The 19,794-nt window shown below is 28.8% G+C and overlaps 2 protein-coding genes across 2 annotated transcripts in view; both read right to left on the bottom strand.

Moving 5' to 3' along the window:
- The window catches only part of LOC125812109 (RAN GTPase-activating protein 1), a 376,170-nt gene that overhangs the window by 104,994 nt on the left and 251,382 nt on the right, over positions 1-19,794 (bottom strand). The window lies entirely within an intron of this gene.
- Positions 10,082-11,829, bottom strand: LOC125812178 (probable inactive patatin-like protein 9). Its single transcript, XM_049491680.1, has 2 exons — positions 10,850-11,829; positions 10,082-10,465 (listed from the first exon to the last, which is right to left on the bottom strand). The coding sequence occupies exons 1-2, from the start codon at positions 11,777-11,779 to the stop codon at positions 10,244-10,246; spliced, it is 1,152 nt and encodes a 383-aa protein (XP_049347637.1). The 5' UTR covers positions 11,780-11,829; the 3' UTR covers positions 10,082-10,243.

Raw genomic sequence — 19,794 nt, 5'->3', positions numbered from 1 at the left:
ACCCAACTCTCTAGTAAAAATGACACTAACTTGTTATATTCTTACAAATTATAATTCCAACGTACGATAGTATAAAATATATTTATATGTCCTTCACATAAACCTATGTCTTTATATAGACTTAGTTTGAAAAAACTCGAAATACACAACAGAAATTAAAGATTAATTTGGAATGAAAAACTGTGCCTTTAAATAAGGTGAGTTTGTCTGTAGTTTGACTTAAAGTAATTAAAGATAGGGTAATAAACATAAACTTGTTTTAACGAAAAAATTTCCCCCAATTCATGGGGATAGATCTAACCCAAGCCTCTTTTAATTACTTCACTTTTCTTTTCTAACCACTAATAAACAACTTAAACATGTCCCCACTTGTATGATTGAAGCCAGTTAAAAAGTGTACTCAATTTTCAGTTGTTAGGATTAATAGCTTGTTTGACTAAGCAATTGATTGATACACATAAATAAAAGTATTTTTTACAATTAGTGTCACTAAATTACACTAAAGTTATTTAATATTACTAACAAAAAGTGTGTCTTTAACTTCACTATAACTTAAACAAAATCCTACCGCTTTAAGTAAGATAAAAGAAAAAATTAAGATAAGCATAATGGGAGTGGTAGCTTTTAATTTTAGTGTTATTTAAAGAAGGATAATGCTAAATTGTTAGAAAATTTGGTCAGAATTTGGCCATAAATTTAAAAAATCTTTAATATCTTTTTTATTTTAAAATAAATTGATTTTTTTTCATTTTTTAATTAAAAGGTATTAAAGTTAAAAGGATAAAAATGTTCAAAAAGATAAAATAACATAGGTAAAATATCATTCTGATCAAATTCTGGCTAAATTTTCTGACAAGAGGAATTTTCCTTTAAAGAAAACCACTTTATTGATTAAAATATTTATTTATTAGACTTAAGCAAACTTCTTGTTTTTTTGTATGCTTCATCACTCATTTGTTTGGTGGAAATGGGGGCATAACTTGGATCTTAATTAGATTCTTAATCATATTACTATATTATTATTGGTTTTGACTTGCTCCACCCTTTTTCAGTTGAGCAACACACTATAGAAGTTGTTATTATTAATTAAATATGATGATATAAAAATTATTTATATGTACGTCACGTAGGGATGTTTGTAATATAATATACTAGTTAAAATTGTTTTCGATTTCAATGGACAAAAATTATGACTTTATTTTTCTAAGAAATTACCTTCTTTTTTTTTTCTTTTTTTTTTTTACCTTCATTAACTATTGTTGTTAAATATTTAAATTTTTAAAAATACACATCAAATGTTAAATTAAATATTATAATATCAAAAATTTAGTATTTTTAAAAAATTAGAACATATAATTTAAGAACGAAGAGTAATATTATAGCTAAGGGTGTAAAACATGAACTCAAATATAGCTAATTCGTCCAATCCGTTCAAAATTTTAAGGGTTGAGCCATTGAGCTCTAGATAATTTGAATTGGGTTCAATCTCAACTCATTTAAGTCTTAACCCATTTTAAGAGAATTCTCAAGTTGATCAACTCAATTCAATCTCCAATTTCAATATGTTTTAATACTTTATTTGCATTGATGTATTGTATGAACCTATATTAAAGGTATGAATTACCATCTATTTTATATCTTTTAGATTTACTATCCATTTGTAACTTTTTTTTAAAAAAAAAATCTTGAATTAAAATTCAAAATATAGTAATAAAAGTTAAATATCAATGTGTTAAAATTATTGAGATTAAGCAGATCAAATTAGACGTTTCAAGACCCAATCCATTTGAGCCCAAAACAAACTTGAACGAGTCATAACTCAACCCAATTTCTATTTCAACCCATTTTAATATCTTAAATTTCAATTCAACCCGCCCATTTGACACCCTTAATGATAGCCATGGATAGTGCACGAAGCATTAACAGCAAAGAGTCAATAAACATGTCTGCAACTTTTATTAGGTAGTGGTTGGTTTGCAAATACTCATTAAATGTAACCACGTCATCAAAAGGGGATTTGGAAGTACTTAATGAAAAAAGAACTAGGAGTGACATTTTATTATATTATAAAGTCGGTTGTTAAGGTGTTTTAATCTAAATGACAATAACCGCCCAAGCAATTAGGAAAATAAAAACATTATGTTAGGACCCATAGGAGTGTGCATACTATTTGATGCCTATCATTCATTTTACTTTTAATAATAATTGTTATTAAAAACAGCAAACACTTGAATTATGAAATGTAAATAAAATAAATACTCAATAAAAAATTATATTATTACTATTGGTAAAGATAAGATGATCAAAAAAATTCTTAATAAGTATTTTTGAAAAGACATGTAAAAAGAAATACAACGGATAATATAATTTGGGTTGGACTTTGGAGTGAGGTTTTAAAGTTGCATGCGCAAAGTTCTTTAACGTTAATTACTGAAATTAATATTTGGTTGGCTCAAATTGTGACCATTATTATTTTTCCATTCGTAAGCTGTTCACAATTATTATTTTAATTTTACAAAGTTAATAGGTGATAAAGAGGACTAAATCGGGACCATTTAGTTCTTTTCTTGTCTGATTTGAGTTATTAAAATGGAGGTACTATACTATAAGGGAGGTCAAAATTCGATTTTCTCTGTCAATGTTTTTTCCGTTGAGTTTATCTAGTGTATTTCAGATCTCCTATATAATTTGTAAGCTATTAAAAGCGAGTTCATTCAGCATATTTTGAGAGCAGCCGTGACAATTTTTTCCGGGAGTTCCACAAAAATGAAGTTCAGGTTTATAAATATATATTTTAATTTTTAATTCTACTTATACTTCAAATAATTATGTATCTTACCTTTTACCAATAATTAAGAGTTTTCTATCACATGTTAAGAAAGATACACTTCGATACATGTATTTATTTTTTTACCAAATACACTAAAATAAGGATAGAGGCGAACCAGATGGAGAAATGGAGACAAGAGAGATATATAGTCATGTATCCCATATACATGAGAATCATACTAGATACACACCATACATGTATTTTGTATGTATCTGGTGTGATTCACATGTATTTGGTATTCCAGATAAATGGGAGGGAGGCGAGTGAGATTTGTTACGTATCCTAGGTATATGCGAATTCACTTAGATATAGTGTATTAAAGCAAATTACACCTAATTTTGACTCAATTTATTCTGAGATACATGTTCTGGACGTATTTAGACGCATCAAAATTTGATAAGATTCGTAATATATTAAAAAATAGAGTATATCTAAGTAATTAACTCTTAAACTAGTGAAATTTTTGTGAGTTTTCTTACTATTATATATGTATAAAATATATATGATATATACTTTTGATGGCCAGATATATATCGTCAAAATCCCAAATAAATAACAACGAAAAAGGTCGAACTTTATTGTCTGACTTTAGTTTAGGAATTAAAGAGATCCTTTATTCCTACTCTAGCTCTTTTTGTCAATATTTATTTAGCCCAAGAATAATTTTCATCAATAATTAGAGGTATTAAACAGTGGCGGAGTTATAATTTTAATAAGGAGTTTAAAATTTGAAAAAGTAAACACATGAACTAATTAAATGGAGTTTGAAAAGGGTTCGGACGAACCCCTAACATTTTTAATAAAGAGTTTAAAATCTGAAAAAATAAACACACAAACTAATTGAATGAGATTCGACATTTATTATATATACATAAAAAATAATTTCAAACATGTATAAATAATAATAATTTTCAACGAAGGAAGTTCGAACCAACCGTAACAGTATGCTGACTCCGCTCCTCATGCCAAACCTATAGAAGTGACCTGATTTATCTTTAGGTTAGAATCTAGCCTTTTTAGTATAATATTATATTATTTGTACAGCATCCTCTTATTAAATTTACATGATTTGTTAGCTCCAACAATAAGTAACAGAAACTTTTTGGCTTTGGTACAAATTACAAATGTACAATACATAATTCATCTTCTTTCAAGCACCTAACTCTGATGTGAAGGATATGTACAAATAGTCCTGGAATAAATATTTAATAACACTTAATTTAGTGTTTGGTTGAGAAGTTTGGGATAATTTATCTTGGGATTAAGAATTAGTGCCGGGATAAGTTATCCCTCATATTGGGTGGTATAGTAATCCCGGAATAAAATAGGTAAATGACAAATATGTCCCTTTAAATCCTTTTTATACATTATTTTTCACATTTATGTATACTTACATTTTTTTTAATACCATGTATAATAATATTTACTACTCCTTATTTTTATGATAATTATACATATTTTTCTATTAAAAAATTATACTATATAAATATAATTTTTATTTATGAATTTATTTGACTAATTCTTATGTTTATTTTATTTTGATTTCTCATAAATTTTCTTCTCTTTAATAAACTTAAGAGTGAAGTTCTATTTTTAAGCTAAATAAGAAAAAAGTTATATTTTTAAATACACATGGTACTTATCATGGGAATACATGAACAAAAATATTTAAGTTAAATAAAATAAAAGTTTTATTTTAAAAAATGAATAACTAAAGCTCGCAAAGAAAAATTTAAAAAGTTTAAATAAAGTGAAGGGTAATTTTGTAAACAAACAACTTGTTCTTAAAATTTATTAATATATATTATTTTGAATACAACCAACCAACCAAACACTCAATAAGAAATAATCCCTGGACAACTTATCCCATCATAACTAATCCCAACATAACTTATCCCAACATAACTTATCCCATCATAACTCATATTCAAACCAAACGACCCCTCATAGATATTATTCCTTCTATTTCTTTTTTCTATTTTGAGTTAGACATGAAGTTTAATAAAGTAATGAAGATTTTTGAATTTTATTATTTTAATTAAAAATATGTAAAATATATCAAAATATCATTTACAGTAATAATTTATTTTGTTCTATTTTGAATTGACATGAAGTTTAATAAAGTAATGAAGATTTTTGAATTTTATGATTTTAATTAAAGATATGTAGAATATATCAAAATATCATTTAATCTCATGGTATTAAACGTGTCATGTAAAAAATTAAAACTTAAGAGTCGATAAAAAAGGAAAAAAAACATTTTTTTTTAAATAGAGCTAAAAAGAAAAGTAGGATAAACAAATTAACAGTCGTTGAATCCACCTCCTATATGCAACCATATTAAATTTAATTGGGTGTATATGTATATATATTAGAATTTGCTACTGAAATATGATTTACAAGGCTATATTCTAACTAAGATAAATCAGGTTATACTTCCTTCGATATTTACAAGCAACGTTACTTAAGTAAATATTGTAAGAATTACTTTGGTTAGAAATATATCAAGTTCTCAACATGCAATAATATTTAAAGTATATGCCCTACTGAACTATAATGAAGCTCAAATATCTCTTTAACTTTGTTTATATATATTTCATATTTTTATCATATAATAACTATCGAGTTAACCAAAATAAAATTATAAAAGCACAGTTACTGCCTAGGAATAAGAGATTGACCCACTTCCCAATCTTGTTTGTGGTTTTTGGTTTTAGGTGCATTTTTTAGAGATAAAAACAAGATGGAATATTTAAAAAGTTTAATAATTAATGGAGCCACTCAAATTAGCAAAAAATATTATGATACTCCTTCTTAAGATTCAAAGTGGTAATTGTTTTACAAGTTTTTCTAATTTTCACTACAATAAAAATAATTAAAGCGGCAATAGATATTCACATTAATAAAAAAGTAAAAAATTTATCGATATTAGTCAATTGATACTGGATGTCGCTATAGACTTTAGAAACATATACAAAAAGTATTAATTGCCTTTAAAAATGCATATTTAATTGTAATAAGCTATTATCGTTAATTAATTTTTGATAGAAATCCTTTTTTAGGTAGTGTTTAGTGACCAATTTAGACAATTTATTTCAAAAACGGAAAATGGCTCCAACCGTTTGGAAATGATTTAAATTTAATTGAGGAAATGGAACCAAACGTGCCACATATAAAATTTCTTTCGCGCTTAATTAGAAGACTCGACTACTATCATTTGAAATTGAAAAAGTTTTGATAGAGAACATTTATTTATTTATAAGAATCTAATACAACGCGAATTTAAATTAATCAGATCAATAAATTTTGAATATCAATAAATTAAACTATATATATATATATACACACACACATATCCTAGTAACGTAGAGTTTGTGTTTGCAACAAATTTTAAAGTGAAATAAATAAATTACAATCACAAAAAATTATGAAGAAACATAATTTTATTGATAAATATTGCAGGTACAATTTTGTTCCTCCCTTGATTCTTCTCTCATAAGATAATTATCCATGATTCGAGGGCCGTTAGTGGCGTATTTCTCGAACTGAGATGATTTATATTTGATCTCTATATGAATATTCCATGAATTTTGTGAAATATATCGAGATTCTGATCTTTATGAATTATGAATGTCTCTAGAGTTTATGAGATATTCAGGATTTCTTTGAAAAAGACAACATTTGATGTTTTTCTGATCGCTCTTTGATCTTCATAAATAGAGAGTCATGGCGTATTTCTCGAATTAGGATTGTATGGACTTCCTTAAGATTTATTTGATCTCCATTGATCTTTGTGAATATTCAATGAATTTGCGGAATATTCGAGATGCCTTTTAAGTAAATTTAGTACTTTTTTTATAGACATAAACTAGAGTTTAGGGTTGAGTAGCCTCCAAGCATTCTAATTGAAATTGAACACACCTTCTAGAGTCTCAATTTAAATTGAACACGTCTGAGTCCCACAAAATTTCAATATCTATGATTGGTTTCCTTTGGTAAAGTACAAATTGTTACATACATCTCTTTAAGATTAAGATATGATTCCATTTCCTTTTTCATGCAAATCCTAGTCATGTCTTGTGGTGAATTTCATAGAAAAAGTGTACAAAACTTTACATTTAGTAACGTAATGGAGATAGATGGTACTTTTGGTATATAGCTACTGCAATTCAACTGAAATCTTGTTTTTGGATTGTTAACCAAATGTATGTGTTCCAATTGGTGGCTCATTCAGAATTAAGAAACACCAAGACAATAAAGGAGAAATTACCTAGTAAAGTAAAACATCTACACTATATTAATGCACACATTAAATTTTGTTTTGTATTAATAAAATCACTCAGCTTAGATTTATGTGTCAATAAAATCATGTATCAATAAAATCACACACCTAAATTTATCACTAAAGAAATTGAGATGAAAAAAAATATATTTTTATGTCATGTTCATGATTAAAATAATAAATAAACAGCTCAAAATTACTATTTCATTATAAATAAAATAATAAAGATTAATGGCAATTTTGAAATATTAAAATACAGTTTTAACTTTCGTATATTTGTTTCCAATTGAACTTTAATTATTTTTAAAAAAATTCTCTCCTGCCTACTTAATTAAAATATTTCTCTATAGAAATAAAAAATACTCGAACAAAAAACATTGTTCTAAAGGATTTAAATGTATCATAGTTATTTTAAAATTTTCTCTCATTTAGTCCATCGAACGTCCCTAACTTTTGTACGTGTATTAATGGAAATGTGAATACAAGAAAATATAAATTAAAATTGTTCTCATCTTATAATGAGTAATTTGTTTGGGGTTCCCTCTCACTCCCAATTTCAGAATCGACGATGATGACGAAGAAAAAATAAAAAATTATGAAAGAAAATATTGGCATTTATTTTTTATTATTTTATTCTATAATGAAATATTTTTTTCGTTCAATTTATTTGTCACACTTTGACTTGGCTTACCCATTAACAAAATAATTCTTAATATAAGTATTTTACCAAACTATCCCTATTAAATGATATCTTGAAATGATTTGAATCTCAAATAAGTATTTAATGTTGAGGTGTTGTCTTTCATGATATGTCAAAAGTGACAAGTAAAAATGAAAATCTATTTTAGGAATAAGTGACAAGTAAAAGTGAACGGAGAGAGTAGTAATTTAAGGTATTTATTTATTATTTTAATTATGATCATGATACGATAATTTACTTTGTCGTGCCAATTTTATCTTTTTAATGATAAATTTAGTTGAGTGATTTTATTGATACAAAACAAAGTTCAATGACTTAATTAGATAAATTCACAAAGTTAAGTTACCTTTTGAGATAATAACTCCAAGTTTTTGCCTCTTTAGTCTTATTAACAGTTTGCATAAATTGGGAATCGATGGGGGATTTCATTTTTTCTGCTGTTTTGATCGTCAATGGAGATATACTTATTTGGGGAAAACGAAGAAAAAAACCCCAAAAATCATTAGACTTTTTTTTTTGTCTCCAATATCGTGTGTTTATGGTGATGATACAAGTGTATCTTATAAATTAGGGAAAATGGTAAAAAATGCCTTTAAATTATATGAAAGGAACAAAAATGCCCTTTGTTTGTAGTTTGGTTAAAAAATGTCCTTATTATCAATATTTTGGTTCAAAAATCCCCTTGTAGTCAATACTTTGATCCAAAAATTCCCTTATAGTTACAAAATGGGTCAAAAATACCCATTTCTGACGAAATATATTATTTTTTTCCTTTTTAAACACATATTCTTCCTAATTAAAATATTATTAAAGAGCCATATTCTTGTTTTCTTTCTTTTAAAATCACTTTAACAAATAAAAATGTAGGAAATAATCTTTCTTCTTAATCTCATTTTATCAATTAAAATAGAATAATTTAATGTGCCCTTTTCGACATATAATATATGTCATATATAAAATATCACAATATATCCATCATTAATTAAAATATATAACGATAAAAAATAATTATAAAAAAATAAGAAATATTTTCAGTTTTTATTTTTTTCTGAATTGAAGTAAGATAAATATTTCCTAATTTTAAAAAAAAATTATTAGGAAAAAAGAATGTGTTAAAAAGAAAATACATAATATATTTATTTGGAAAATGAGCAATTTTGACCCATTAAATAACAATAAGGACATTTTTGGACCAAAGTATTGACGGCAAGAACATTTTTGGACCAAACTCTATACAAAAGACATTTTTATTCCTTTCGTATAGTTTAAGGACATTTTTTACCATTTTTCCTATAAAATATAGTGACATGCAAGTGCTTTTGAATGATAGTGATTAGTGGGGGTGGTTTTGTGATAATATAAGTGTATCTAACAATATACAAATGCTTTGGGTGATTATGAAGATGATTTTTTTATGACAATACAAACCGAATCGATCGATACATACCCTAAAGAGAAGATTCTGTTGTCACTCAACAATCTCCCTGAAATAGTGATTCACAATTTTACTCAAAATTAGAAAAGGAAAAATGATAAGAGACAGCCTGGAATATGATGGTTCAAATATTTCCACATCCTTTTTAATTTAGGGAAGTAAATAAAAGTATAGAGCAGGACCGTTTGGCATGATGGAATTAATAGCTATTTTTGGTACATTACAATTTATAGCTTCTGCAATTTTGATTGTATCCGTTACACCGCACTAATATTGTCTCAAGCAACTGCACCACATTTTTACTGCTGACCACCTACCGGCTCTCATTACAATTTTCCACCATTAATGCAAACTTTAAGTTGCAAAATGTAATCAATTATGTGGTACAATTTGATTTGACGTAAAATTATATATTTTCATTTTATTTATCTCATAATTTCATGGTCTCTATTAATATTTTCATTTTGAATTGTCTCTATTAATTTTTTTCTATATTACTCTTGCAATTCACATTTGTTTGTAAAATATCAAAAATTTATTTAAGAGGTTATTTAGTAAAATTATCTTTTAATTTTTTTAGTATATCAATAAAAAGAAAATGATCAACTAATATAAAACGGGAGAGTATAATGAAGTCCCAACTAACATTTTTTTCTTTTACCAAGGTGTGGTAATTGTGCTCAATGTTCAAGTGAAACTCATTTAAAGAGGAATTTTAAAGCAATTAAAGAAGCTTCTCAGTAGCTCCCGCGTGACACCCATCAATAACAAGTTTAGCTTTCTCTTTACTCTATTTTAGTGCTACTAGATTTCAGGCAATCAAACAGCCGAAAAAAACTCCAAATAACTCATTTTGATTTCAAAACATTTTTAAGATCTAAACATATATGGATTAATTAATTGGTACCACAAGTAGTAGTACTAGACAGTTAAAAGTCGTAAACTGACAAAAAGTATTACTAGTACAAAATGGACAGAATGAAGAGGAGAGTTGACTTAACGTCCGTTTCTTAGAGGACTAACGGCAACATCCTTGCATGGACTTGGCGGCACACTACTTCTTCCGGTAGCAACAAGGCGTTGCACCAAACCCCCGATTCTCTGTCCGTTAGTCTCCGTCAGTAACCGCTTACCGCCAAATGGCAATGACTCCACTCCTCTTTCTTCTAACGCCTCCTCAACTCCTCGTCCCACTCCTCCACTTGCATACCCGGTCGCCTGTCCATAATAACACGTCCCGTTATTAACGCTGACACACGTCAACCTTTTCAATCTCATTTTTCTCCCATATTTTCTCAAATACTAATCCCGAATTTGCGCACAATTATAAATGTAACTTTATAAGCAATCAAATTTATTTTATAAAAAATATCAAAGGGAAAGATAAATAAAGAAATTTTTTAAACATTAATCTTGAATTTTGAACCATAAGATGTGAAATAGAGAGTAATATTTTCAAGTGAATTGGGACCGACAATTTCGAGAGTAACAGATTTCCCATTTTAATATATGGAAAAAAGTTACAAATTGTAATATACTTCAGTTTAGAAAGAATTTAATTTTTATCTGAATTAATTTAGATTCAAAGAGAAATTGGAATACCTGAACTCTAACGTAATCATTGGGGTTCCAGCAGAAGGCGTTTCCGAGCATTTGGTCAACGGTTTCAGAAACGCCGTCGAAGACAATTCCGACGACAGATAATGGAGAGCAGTAGCCATCATTTCTCATTTTCAAGTTTGTCGTTGAGTTTAACGGACCGTTACCTAGAGAGAGAACCAATAGGTCATCGACGCCGGTGACGGCAGGAAAATCTCGTTTGTTGTGCAAAACGTGAGTGACGGCTGCAGCAGCGGGATTGTTCATGACGAGACCGCCGTCAACGGCGAGGCAAGAGGTTTTTCCGTCAATGGACTCGAGATTAAACGGCTTGAACATGGACGGATTTGCTGACGTGGCACGGCATACTTTCCATAGATCAAAATCGTAACTGAAGGACTCGATAGCATCAGCTCTGGAGAAGACGAAAGGCGCAGAACTGTTGAGGTCAAAGCACGGTACAAGTAGAGGCTTACACGTGTCCCTCAATGTTAACGCTTTGCCGTCTTCTCTTCTAAACACTTCCTTCAACACCTTCTCCATACTCTTCGCTGAAAACCTCTTCTTACGACGGAGAACACCGACTTTCTTAGCCTTAAAAAGCCTCGACTGATTTTCCTTCACAAACTTCACGGCATCCTTCGCCGTGAACAACGGACGGCCGTCGCCTCCATCAACAACAAGCATTGCAGCGTAGATAGCACCTATACCAGTACCAACAACAATGTCGAAGAAATCAGAAATTCTAACGTGAGGATCACCAGTTTTAGCACAGATCTGGTTTTCGAGATGTATCAATGCAGCACCGGCAACAATGCCGGTAGTTCCACCACCATCAATACTGAGAACACGACTTTTCTTCCCTTCGTAGTGATACAACCATTTCTGCTCCAGCTTTGAGAAGATTTCCAGCGATATCTTACTGAAGTCCATCACTGAACAAACAGCAAAAGAAGCAAATCAGATAGATGCTGGAAACTCTTCAGAGTGATGGAAAAACGTGAAAGAGGAAAAAGCTCACGATATTCTGCGGAGAGGCATTAATGGTGATGAGAAATTGCTGTGAGTATTCCTTTTTTTAATTTTGTTAATTTGTTGTGACTGACAGAAATATAATTTGTGCAGTATGCTCTCCCCACAGTCTGCCAAAAACAGAGAGAGAGAGAGTGATGGAGAGTTAAAACAATGGGAAAGGACACACCAAAAAGATAGTTGGTTATACGTTATATATAACCAAGTTTAGCACTTTCAAGTTTTTTCTACTGCTTACACGTTTGCTTTTGACTCATAGTGCTAGTTGTTTTTCTCTTTTTTTTTTTTTTTTTTCCTTCTTTATTCATATTGGGTGTTACATTATTTTTACTGGTAAAGTTATTGTCACCTGTTCAACAAGTTACGAATTCAAATGTTAGAAATAGTCTCTAATAGAAATATAAGATAAAATTATGTATATAATAAACTTTTGTGATTGAGTCCTTTTTGAGATCCTGTATGTTAGTGCATCAAATTATTTTACTTGTTACTCTTTTTGTTCTTAATTACTTGTTCACTTTTTTTTTTTTTAATTATTCCTAATTACTTATTCATTTTGACAAATCAAGAAAGGACAATTTTTTTTTACCTATTATACCCTTAATTAATTACATTAAAAAATATAGAATTTCTTGAAAATTTTAAGTTTTTAATTTATTTACTTCATAATTAATAGAAGTAAAATAATAAATTTACTATATCAATTATTATTTTCTTAATAGATATGGACAAGTAATTAGGGACACAAGAGAGTACTTATTTACTTGTTTTGAGTAGTTTCTATAGTAATTTTTAATATTGAACAATAGTCAGGCTGAGAAAGGGAAAATAAAGATGATTCGATCTATAGGTCTTTTTTGAGTAGTACTATTTAAATAATTAATGTATCTTTAATTTTATTTTATTTTATAGTTATTAAGGGGAGAGTTGAAAATTTGAGTTAATGGGTTTGTCCTTTGTATTTTTGTTGATTAAAAAAAGAATAAAGGTCACGTGTTTCCGCGGAGGATGCACGTCCAAAAGACGTGCTTTCATCGGATTCCGGGGTAGTGACAGTCTTTTCATTTGTTTACTATTTCTATTTTGTTTCTGTATTGTTTATTTGTTTGACCTCTATATGCTTTTTTTTTTCTCCCTAGCTACTATTAGTACAATTAAATACGTACTCAGTAAGTTTTATTGAACGGTGAAAAAGAAGTTAAAATGAAATACATATGTGAGTAGCTTGTTCAATATGGTTTTCCTTACCACGAAAGATGTATGATTGCGGTAGAGTGGCCGATAAACACTTTTTCATTCTTAATTATAGTTATCAGTTTATTAGGTTTGAGTATTTTCAAATATTGAATCGTCATTATTAATGTGAGACTTTTCGACACATATCTGAATTTAAACTCAATGAATAACGAATCGAAAAAAAGTTATTGATTTTTTGATTATTTTTAACTAAAAAATTAAGATTCGTGCAAACAGAAAGAATACTATTAATTTTGATATAAAGTGTACATAAAACCATATAGTAAAGAAAAAAAGCTCAAATAATGACAATATACCAATTAACATATATTTGAGGCAGAGAATAGCTAGCAGTGACTAAAAATATGTACTAATTGCGAAAGTTATTACATTAGGAACTACTTCAACAATTGATCATCTTTCACATCATATCATATTGATACATAGGTATGTAAACGAGAATATCCTTTTAACAACACACAACAAGATCATAATTATCTCATTGGACTATTTCAGCATTTGGACTGCCAAATAATTAATTAGAATTGTTATTAATTTTTTTTATAACAAAACTAATTGTTATTAATTATGTATACTTAAAAGAGTAAAAAAGACAAAAGCGATAAGTTATTTTTTAATAAAGCGCGTTAATTAGCTTTGTTTAGACCAGATTATCCTAACAAGGACGTGCGTGCCAATAAACAAAACGAGAATTGTCTGCCTTGCTTCTTGCTCTCAAATTCTTAATTTTTTTCTTCTCAAACATACTTTCACATTTCATTTTTCTACTGTGTTTTGATATACAATTTTCTCATGTTTGAGTGATTTATCGGAATAAATATCTAGGTAAGAAATTATTTTCCTAGAAAATATTATCTACTCTCTAACTATAAATAAAAGATATTTTCTAGAAAATTGCTTTTATTCATCAATCAAACACTAGAAAATATTTCAAACATTAGAAAATAAGTTAGAACCCAACTAGTTTTCTAACATATTCCGTGAAAAATATTTTTCCTCCATACCAAACACTAATTTGATTAATTTTCAAAGTAAAATAAGACCATAATAATTTAATATTTTGAAAAGTAACAAAAAATTCTATAAATTGCAAATTTCCATGTAGTTTAATTCTTGAAAAGCAAATTAATTATATAACTCACTACTAAATTAATTATATAACTCACTACTAGTATTTCAATGAAAATTCATTTTTCACCATGGGTTATCTCAGTGACCTGGTTCGATAAGAATACGGTCAGAAAATCATGTCTTACAAGACAATTATGTGATGGGAAAAATCTTTGTTTCTAGTAATGAGTAGTAGTGAGTATTTGGGGACGGAAAGGGTAAATTTTTGTTACTTGTTACTATAGTAACAATCACCTTTATCCCAAGCAATTATATTTATCGTTACTTTGGGAATGGTAACTAAAAACAGTATAGAATAATTTTTATGTACGTAAAATCTTAGAGTACCATTCATCTTCCTTTACAATATATATAAAAATTTATTGATCCGATTATTTCAAACTTTAGGCCGATTACAGCGTCAATCAATCATAGGTAGTACTCAGAAGTCATTGCAAGTTTCACAAAATCAGAAGCCTATAGTCTCGTAAAATTTGGTCAAGTAATGCTATTTTCACTGCTACAAGTTGAAATATTAGTGGCTGTTATGACACCTATACCTTGTTTGGCACCTCATTTCCCTTGTGAATAACTATCTTTGATGGAAAAAGACTTTGAAGTCAATGATATGGTTGTGGTTAGATGATTGGCATCCCTCCAGGCCTCTATTTTAATCAGATCTCTCGTATTTGAGTCTCTAGGAATGAAATTTTTTTTATTGTGAGTGTCGTCAGAAGAAATGTATTCTTTAATATGTAAATTTTGATTTAATCAGATTTTAATATGAATATCGGACTACAAATGAGGAAAATAATTAAAGAGAGACTTTGAAGTCTAGCAAAAGTTAGGTAATTGCTGATGTTTATCATACATTGTTAGGTAATGTTACGTCTTTAATTCATGCGTGCTATAATTAGTAGGAGAGCTATTAGTTTTCAATTGTAATGGTGATCACTAATCATCATGTAACTAATTAACAATTAAGAGTATATGAAAGCTATCTCATTGATCTTAGACATCACTAATTGCGTGTGACCAAATTTTACTAAGACGAAGACATATAGGGGACTAAATAATTACATTATTTTTTGTTGTTTCTTCACAATCAAGTATGTTTATAAAACAATTAGTCACTTTCATTTTTTAAATGATTACTTTTTACTCCGAAAATTATGGTTTAAATTTTATAAAAATTCCTAAGATTAGACAAAGTTTCACGATGTAAATTGGATAAAAGACAGTACGCAAACTTTATTTAGAGTTTTGCTTGACTACTTATTAACCATCATTTAACTTTTTACTTTAATTGCGTAACGAATCCTCAAATTTCCTAAAGCAAATGCAAGTTTTAGACGCCATAAAATTGGCATTTATCAGTAGTAGAAAAGGATTTAATTAACATAACCAGAAATACTAAAAAGTTTCCAAAATTTAATAGTGATATATAGAGCCATCTAAATGGGCTTAGTCTATGGGGCCGGTCCAACCCAACCCATAACTATAGGAGTAGGTCTAAAATGGTCCCTTAACTATACACTTAACGGATTTAGTCCTTTAATTAGTCAAAAACTTATCAGCTTTGGTCCATTAACTATACACTTATCGGTTTTAGTCCCTTAACTATAAACTTACCGATTTTAATCCTTTAAATATTCAAAAACTTATCAAATTTGGTCTTTGTCCATTTTTTAAATACAAATAGCTTAGGTTTATATTAACGAAAATCTTCATGAAATTAAATCTTTAACCCATTTAGTTGTTTCTCTATTCCCGCTCTTTTTTTCAAACTACTCTTATGAAAAGAACAATAACGTCAACGATTCAAAATAAAATTAATGAGGAAAGAAGATATAATTCCTAATTTTATTCAATGAGGATAAAATTAAGCATATAATTGTTGTTAATGATTTGAATCCGCACTTGAATATGCTAATCAGTGCGGATTTTATTTTATTTACTCAAATTTCTTTACGTAAAATAAAATGAATAGAATAATAATTGATCTATTTAAAAAAATTAAAAGAAATTATAAATCTATCATTTTATAAATTTCAATTTCTGAAAAATTAAACAAATTTCGTTCAATGAAGTCGTTGGAGTACAAACTTTGGATTTAACGGGTAATAATTTTTTTCCTTTTTATAATAAAGTTTAGCATATTCAAGTCATTAGTAGCAATAATATGCTTCATTCTATCCTCCGTTGAATAAAATTATAACTTATATTTTCTTTCCTCGTGAATTTTATTTTAAATCGTTGAGGTTAAGGTTCTTTGCATCAGGCTAATTTGAAGAAAAAGTAGCCGAGAGAGAGAAACAATAGAAAAAATTGCTAAACGATTTAATTTCTCGAGACATGGTTTCCGTTAATATAAACCTAAGCAATTTTGTATTTAAAAAATGGACAAAGACCAAATCTGATAAGTTTTTGAATACTTATAGGACTAAAATCGGTAAGTTTATAGTTAAGGGACTAAAACCGGTAAGTGTATAGTTAAGAGACCAAAGCTGATAAGTTTTTGAATAGTTAAAGGACTAAATCCGTTAAGTGTATAGTTAAAGGATCATTTTAGACCTACTCCTATAGTTAAGGGACTATTTATGTCATTTTCTCTAAGATTTTTTAAGCCCATTTAAAACTAAAATTTATAAGCCCAATCCTTATAAGCTATTGGCCCTTGAGACTTGATCAGGGTCGGCCCATGGGCCAGAACATTTATTTAAGAGTAACTTACAAAACCTCATATATGAGCTTATTACTTAAATGCACGCTATGTTGTAATATTACGAATCTTACAAGATTTTGACACGTCCAGATATATGTATCTCGGGATACATGGACTTAAAATTAGGTTAATTTGTTCTAGATACCTCTATACACTTGGATTCGCATGCATCTAGGATACATAGACAAGTCATGTGCCCTCGCATCCCTCCCATTTCGCTTGCCCCTCTCTTATCTCGCTCGCGTATCTATGATGCGTCACACCAGATACATGCATCTCGCGTATCTAGTATCCTAGATACATGTTAATCACACTAGATTCTTTGCTAGTGTTATTGAAACAACACCATTGTTTGCCATATTTGATTTGAAAATCTTCTCATTTTCTTAATGTTATAGAACTTCAAGTTTGAAAAGAAAAAAAATGAAAAATTGAGCCCTTCTAGGGTCGAATTGGATTGAGCATATTCAGGCCCTTCCAAATGAAGGTCCGGCCCTCCCTACCCAATCAAATTCCTTGGCCCATGAGGGGCTGAGTTGGCCATTTTTGACAACTCTAGTGATATATATTGGTTGGCAAAAAGTACTTACATATACCCGATTAATTTTTAGGAATTTTTATAATCTTTTTAAAATCAAATAAACAACGTAACAATCAAGTGATAAAACTATGGTGAGAGTATCTAGGAATTAACCATGGTTAAGTTAATAAATGTATGCAAAAATAATTGTGTCCTTCATTCATTAATTTGATACTCCTAATATCAATTGTGAATGTTTAAGAATATAATTTTAATGGGGGAATTTTAAAAAATTACTATAGTTTGGACGTAATTAGAGATTTATAGTTGTAGTTTTACTTAATTACGAATTATAACTACATGATAGGGAGAGAGAGGCGAGCGAGACTAAGAGAGGGAGGAGAGAGGCGAGCGATATCTGGGGAGAGAGGAGAGAGGTTTGAATACTTATTGTATTTGTTGTATCAGGTTGTATCACAAATACAATTGATACAACTGATTTGTATCAAAATGAATACAATTATATTAAAAACTATTGTATTTAGCTACATTGCGAGTCAAATCGAGAGAGGGAGGAGAGAGTATGAATACATGTTGTATTTGTTGTATCACGAATACAATTGATACATAATACAAATACGATTGATTCATAATACAAATATAATTGTCTGAATACAATTGATTTGTATCCTATATAAAATATAAATTGCAATTATATTAACGAGCACAATTTGTATCGACGAACACAATTGGGAGAATACAAATTGTCATAATACAATTGATATAAAATACGTATACAATTGATGCATAATACAAAATACAATTGATATAGATTACAAATACATTTGATACATAATACAAAATACAAGTGTCATATTATGTTGAATGTTTTTTACGCTATAGTTATTTGGGCTGGAGAGAGAGGAGAGAAGAGAGAGACGGCGAGATAGAGGGCAGTGGGAGGAGAGAGATTTTTTTATACAATACTAAATATAGCTACAAATTATAATATTTTAAATTATAGTAATCAATATAGATACAAATCACATATTTACTTTAATGTAAATTTTTTGCTTAAAAGTAAGGTTTATTTGGGATACTAGATGACTTGGGACGTGCATAGCAGAGGCATTTGCCTAATACTATAATTTTTTTTAAAGTAAGGTTTATTTGGGATATTATATAACTTTTTTTAATTGACAGATCGTACTTAGTGGATGGACAATACTAAAGTTAAACTTAGCCACAGCTAGACAAGATTTAGAGAAGATTAGACCTAGCTAAATTAAACCTCGTTAAATTCTTGTGTTATTTTTTATTTTTATTTTTATTTTGCAACATCCTAGTTCTTCGTACCACACAGCTAGACAAGATTTAGAGAATATTTACCTTAAATTGATTAGTAGTTGTATAGTTCAACTACAAAAGGTCTTTTTTTTTCTTTTTAGAAGTCTCTATTTTACTTATTTCTGAATATATTTTTTTAGCAGCACTACTATATATTTATAAATTATATACAACCAAATTAAAATCGAAATACGTTTCTTTCCTTCGTATGTAGGCTGATGGATTTTTCAAGAGGAAAAGAAAAATACGTCTACAACAATAAGTGTAGAGAAGTGTATGTGATGAAGCTTTTAATAGAAAGTGCTTCGAATATTATTTTATTGAACGAAACCTTCCCCGATTCGTTTGATCGTAGGTTATTTTATCGTGTGATTGTGAGCGATGAGAGTGGAAGAGAGTTCAGCACGCAAAGGAGAAAAGGAAAGCCAACGCCAAAGTGGAATGAGGAGATAGAGATACATTTTAATAGTTATTCTATTGGTCAGAACTTGAAGTTGATGATTGTTTGTGAAAATTGCTATAACGATCGAGGAACTTCTACGGGTCAAGTAGTGAAAGGGAGGGCTACAATTCCAATCCCAATAAATTTGGGCAAGGTGAAAGTTCGAAAAGTTGATTTAGTGAAACTTGTTGGCGTTGAAAAGAAGGTGGATGCAACTATTAGCTTTAAAACTTTGCTCACTACACGACTTATTACTTCTGCATAAATTCAGATTTTTTTTCCATCTTGATTAGTGTTAATTAGCACTTATTAGTGATTTTTTAAAGTAAAAGTTAGGGTTTAGGATTAAGTTTTACACGTTTTTTTCATACACTTCCGTTGTCTTAATTATTAATTGGATTGTTTAACTATGATTTTAAAAAAATAAAATTGTGACATATTTTTGCACGTTTCATTAATTGGATTTCATGTCGACCATAACTTAATTCTACTCTAAGGAAAAATTAAATTTACAT

The sequence above is a fragment of the Solanum verrucosum genome, unplaced genomic scaffold (genome assembly GCF_900185275.1).
Source record: "Solanum verrucosum unplaced genomic scaffold, falcon-dt-bn FXZP01000235.1, whole genome shotgun sequence".
Classification (NCBI taxonomy): Eukaryota; Viridiplantae; Streptophyta; class Magnoliopsida; order Solanales; family Solanaceae; genus Solanum; species Solanum verrucosum.
Note: the sequence above shows the minus strand (reverse complement) of the source record. Positions and strands in the feature narration are given on the sequence as shown.

Bases quoted from the DNA above. Each gene is read 5' to 3' on its own strand.
- LOC125812178 (XM_049491680.1), bottom strand. From the start codon at position 11,779: ATGGACTTCAGTAAGATATCGCTGGAAATCTTCTCAAAGCTGGAGCAG. The intron at 10,466-10,849 runs GTATTCCAATTT...TATTATGGACAG, and splicing joins ATGATTACGTTAGAGTTCAG to GCGACCGGGTATGCAAGTGG.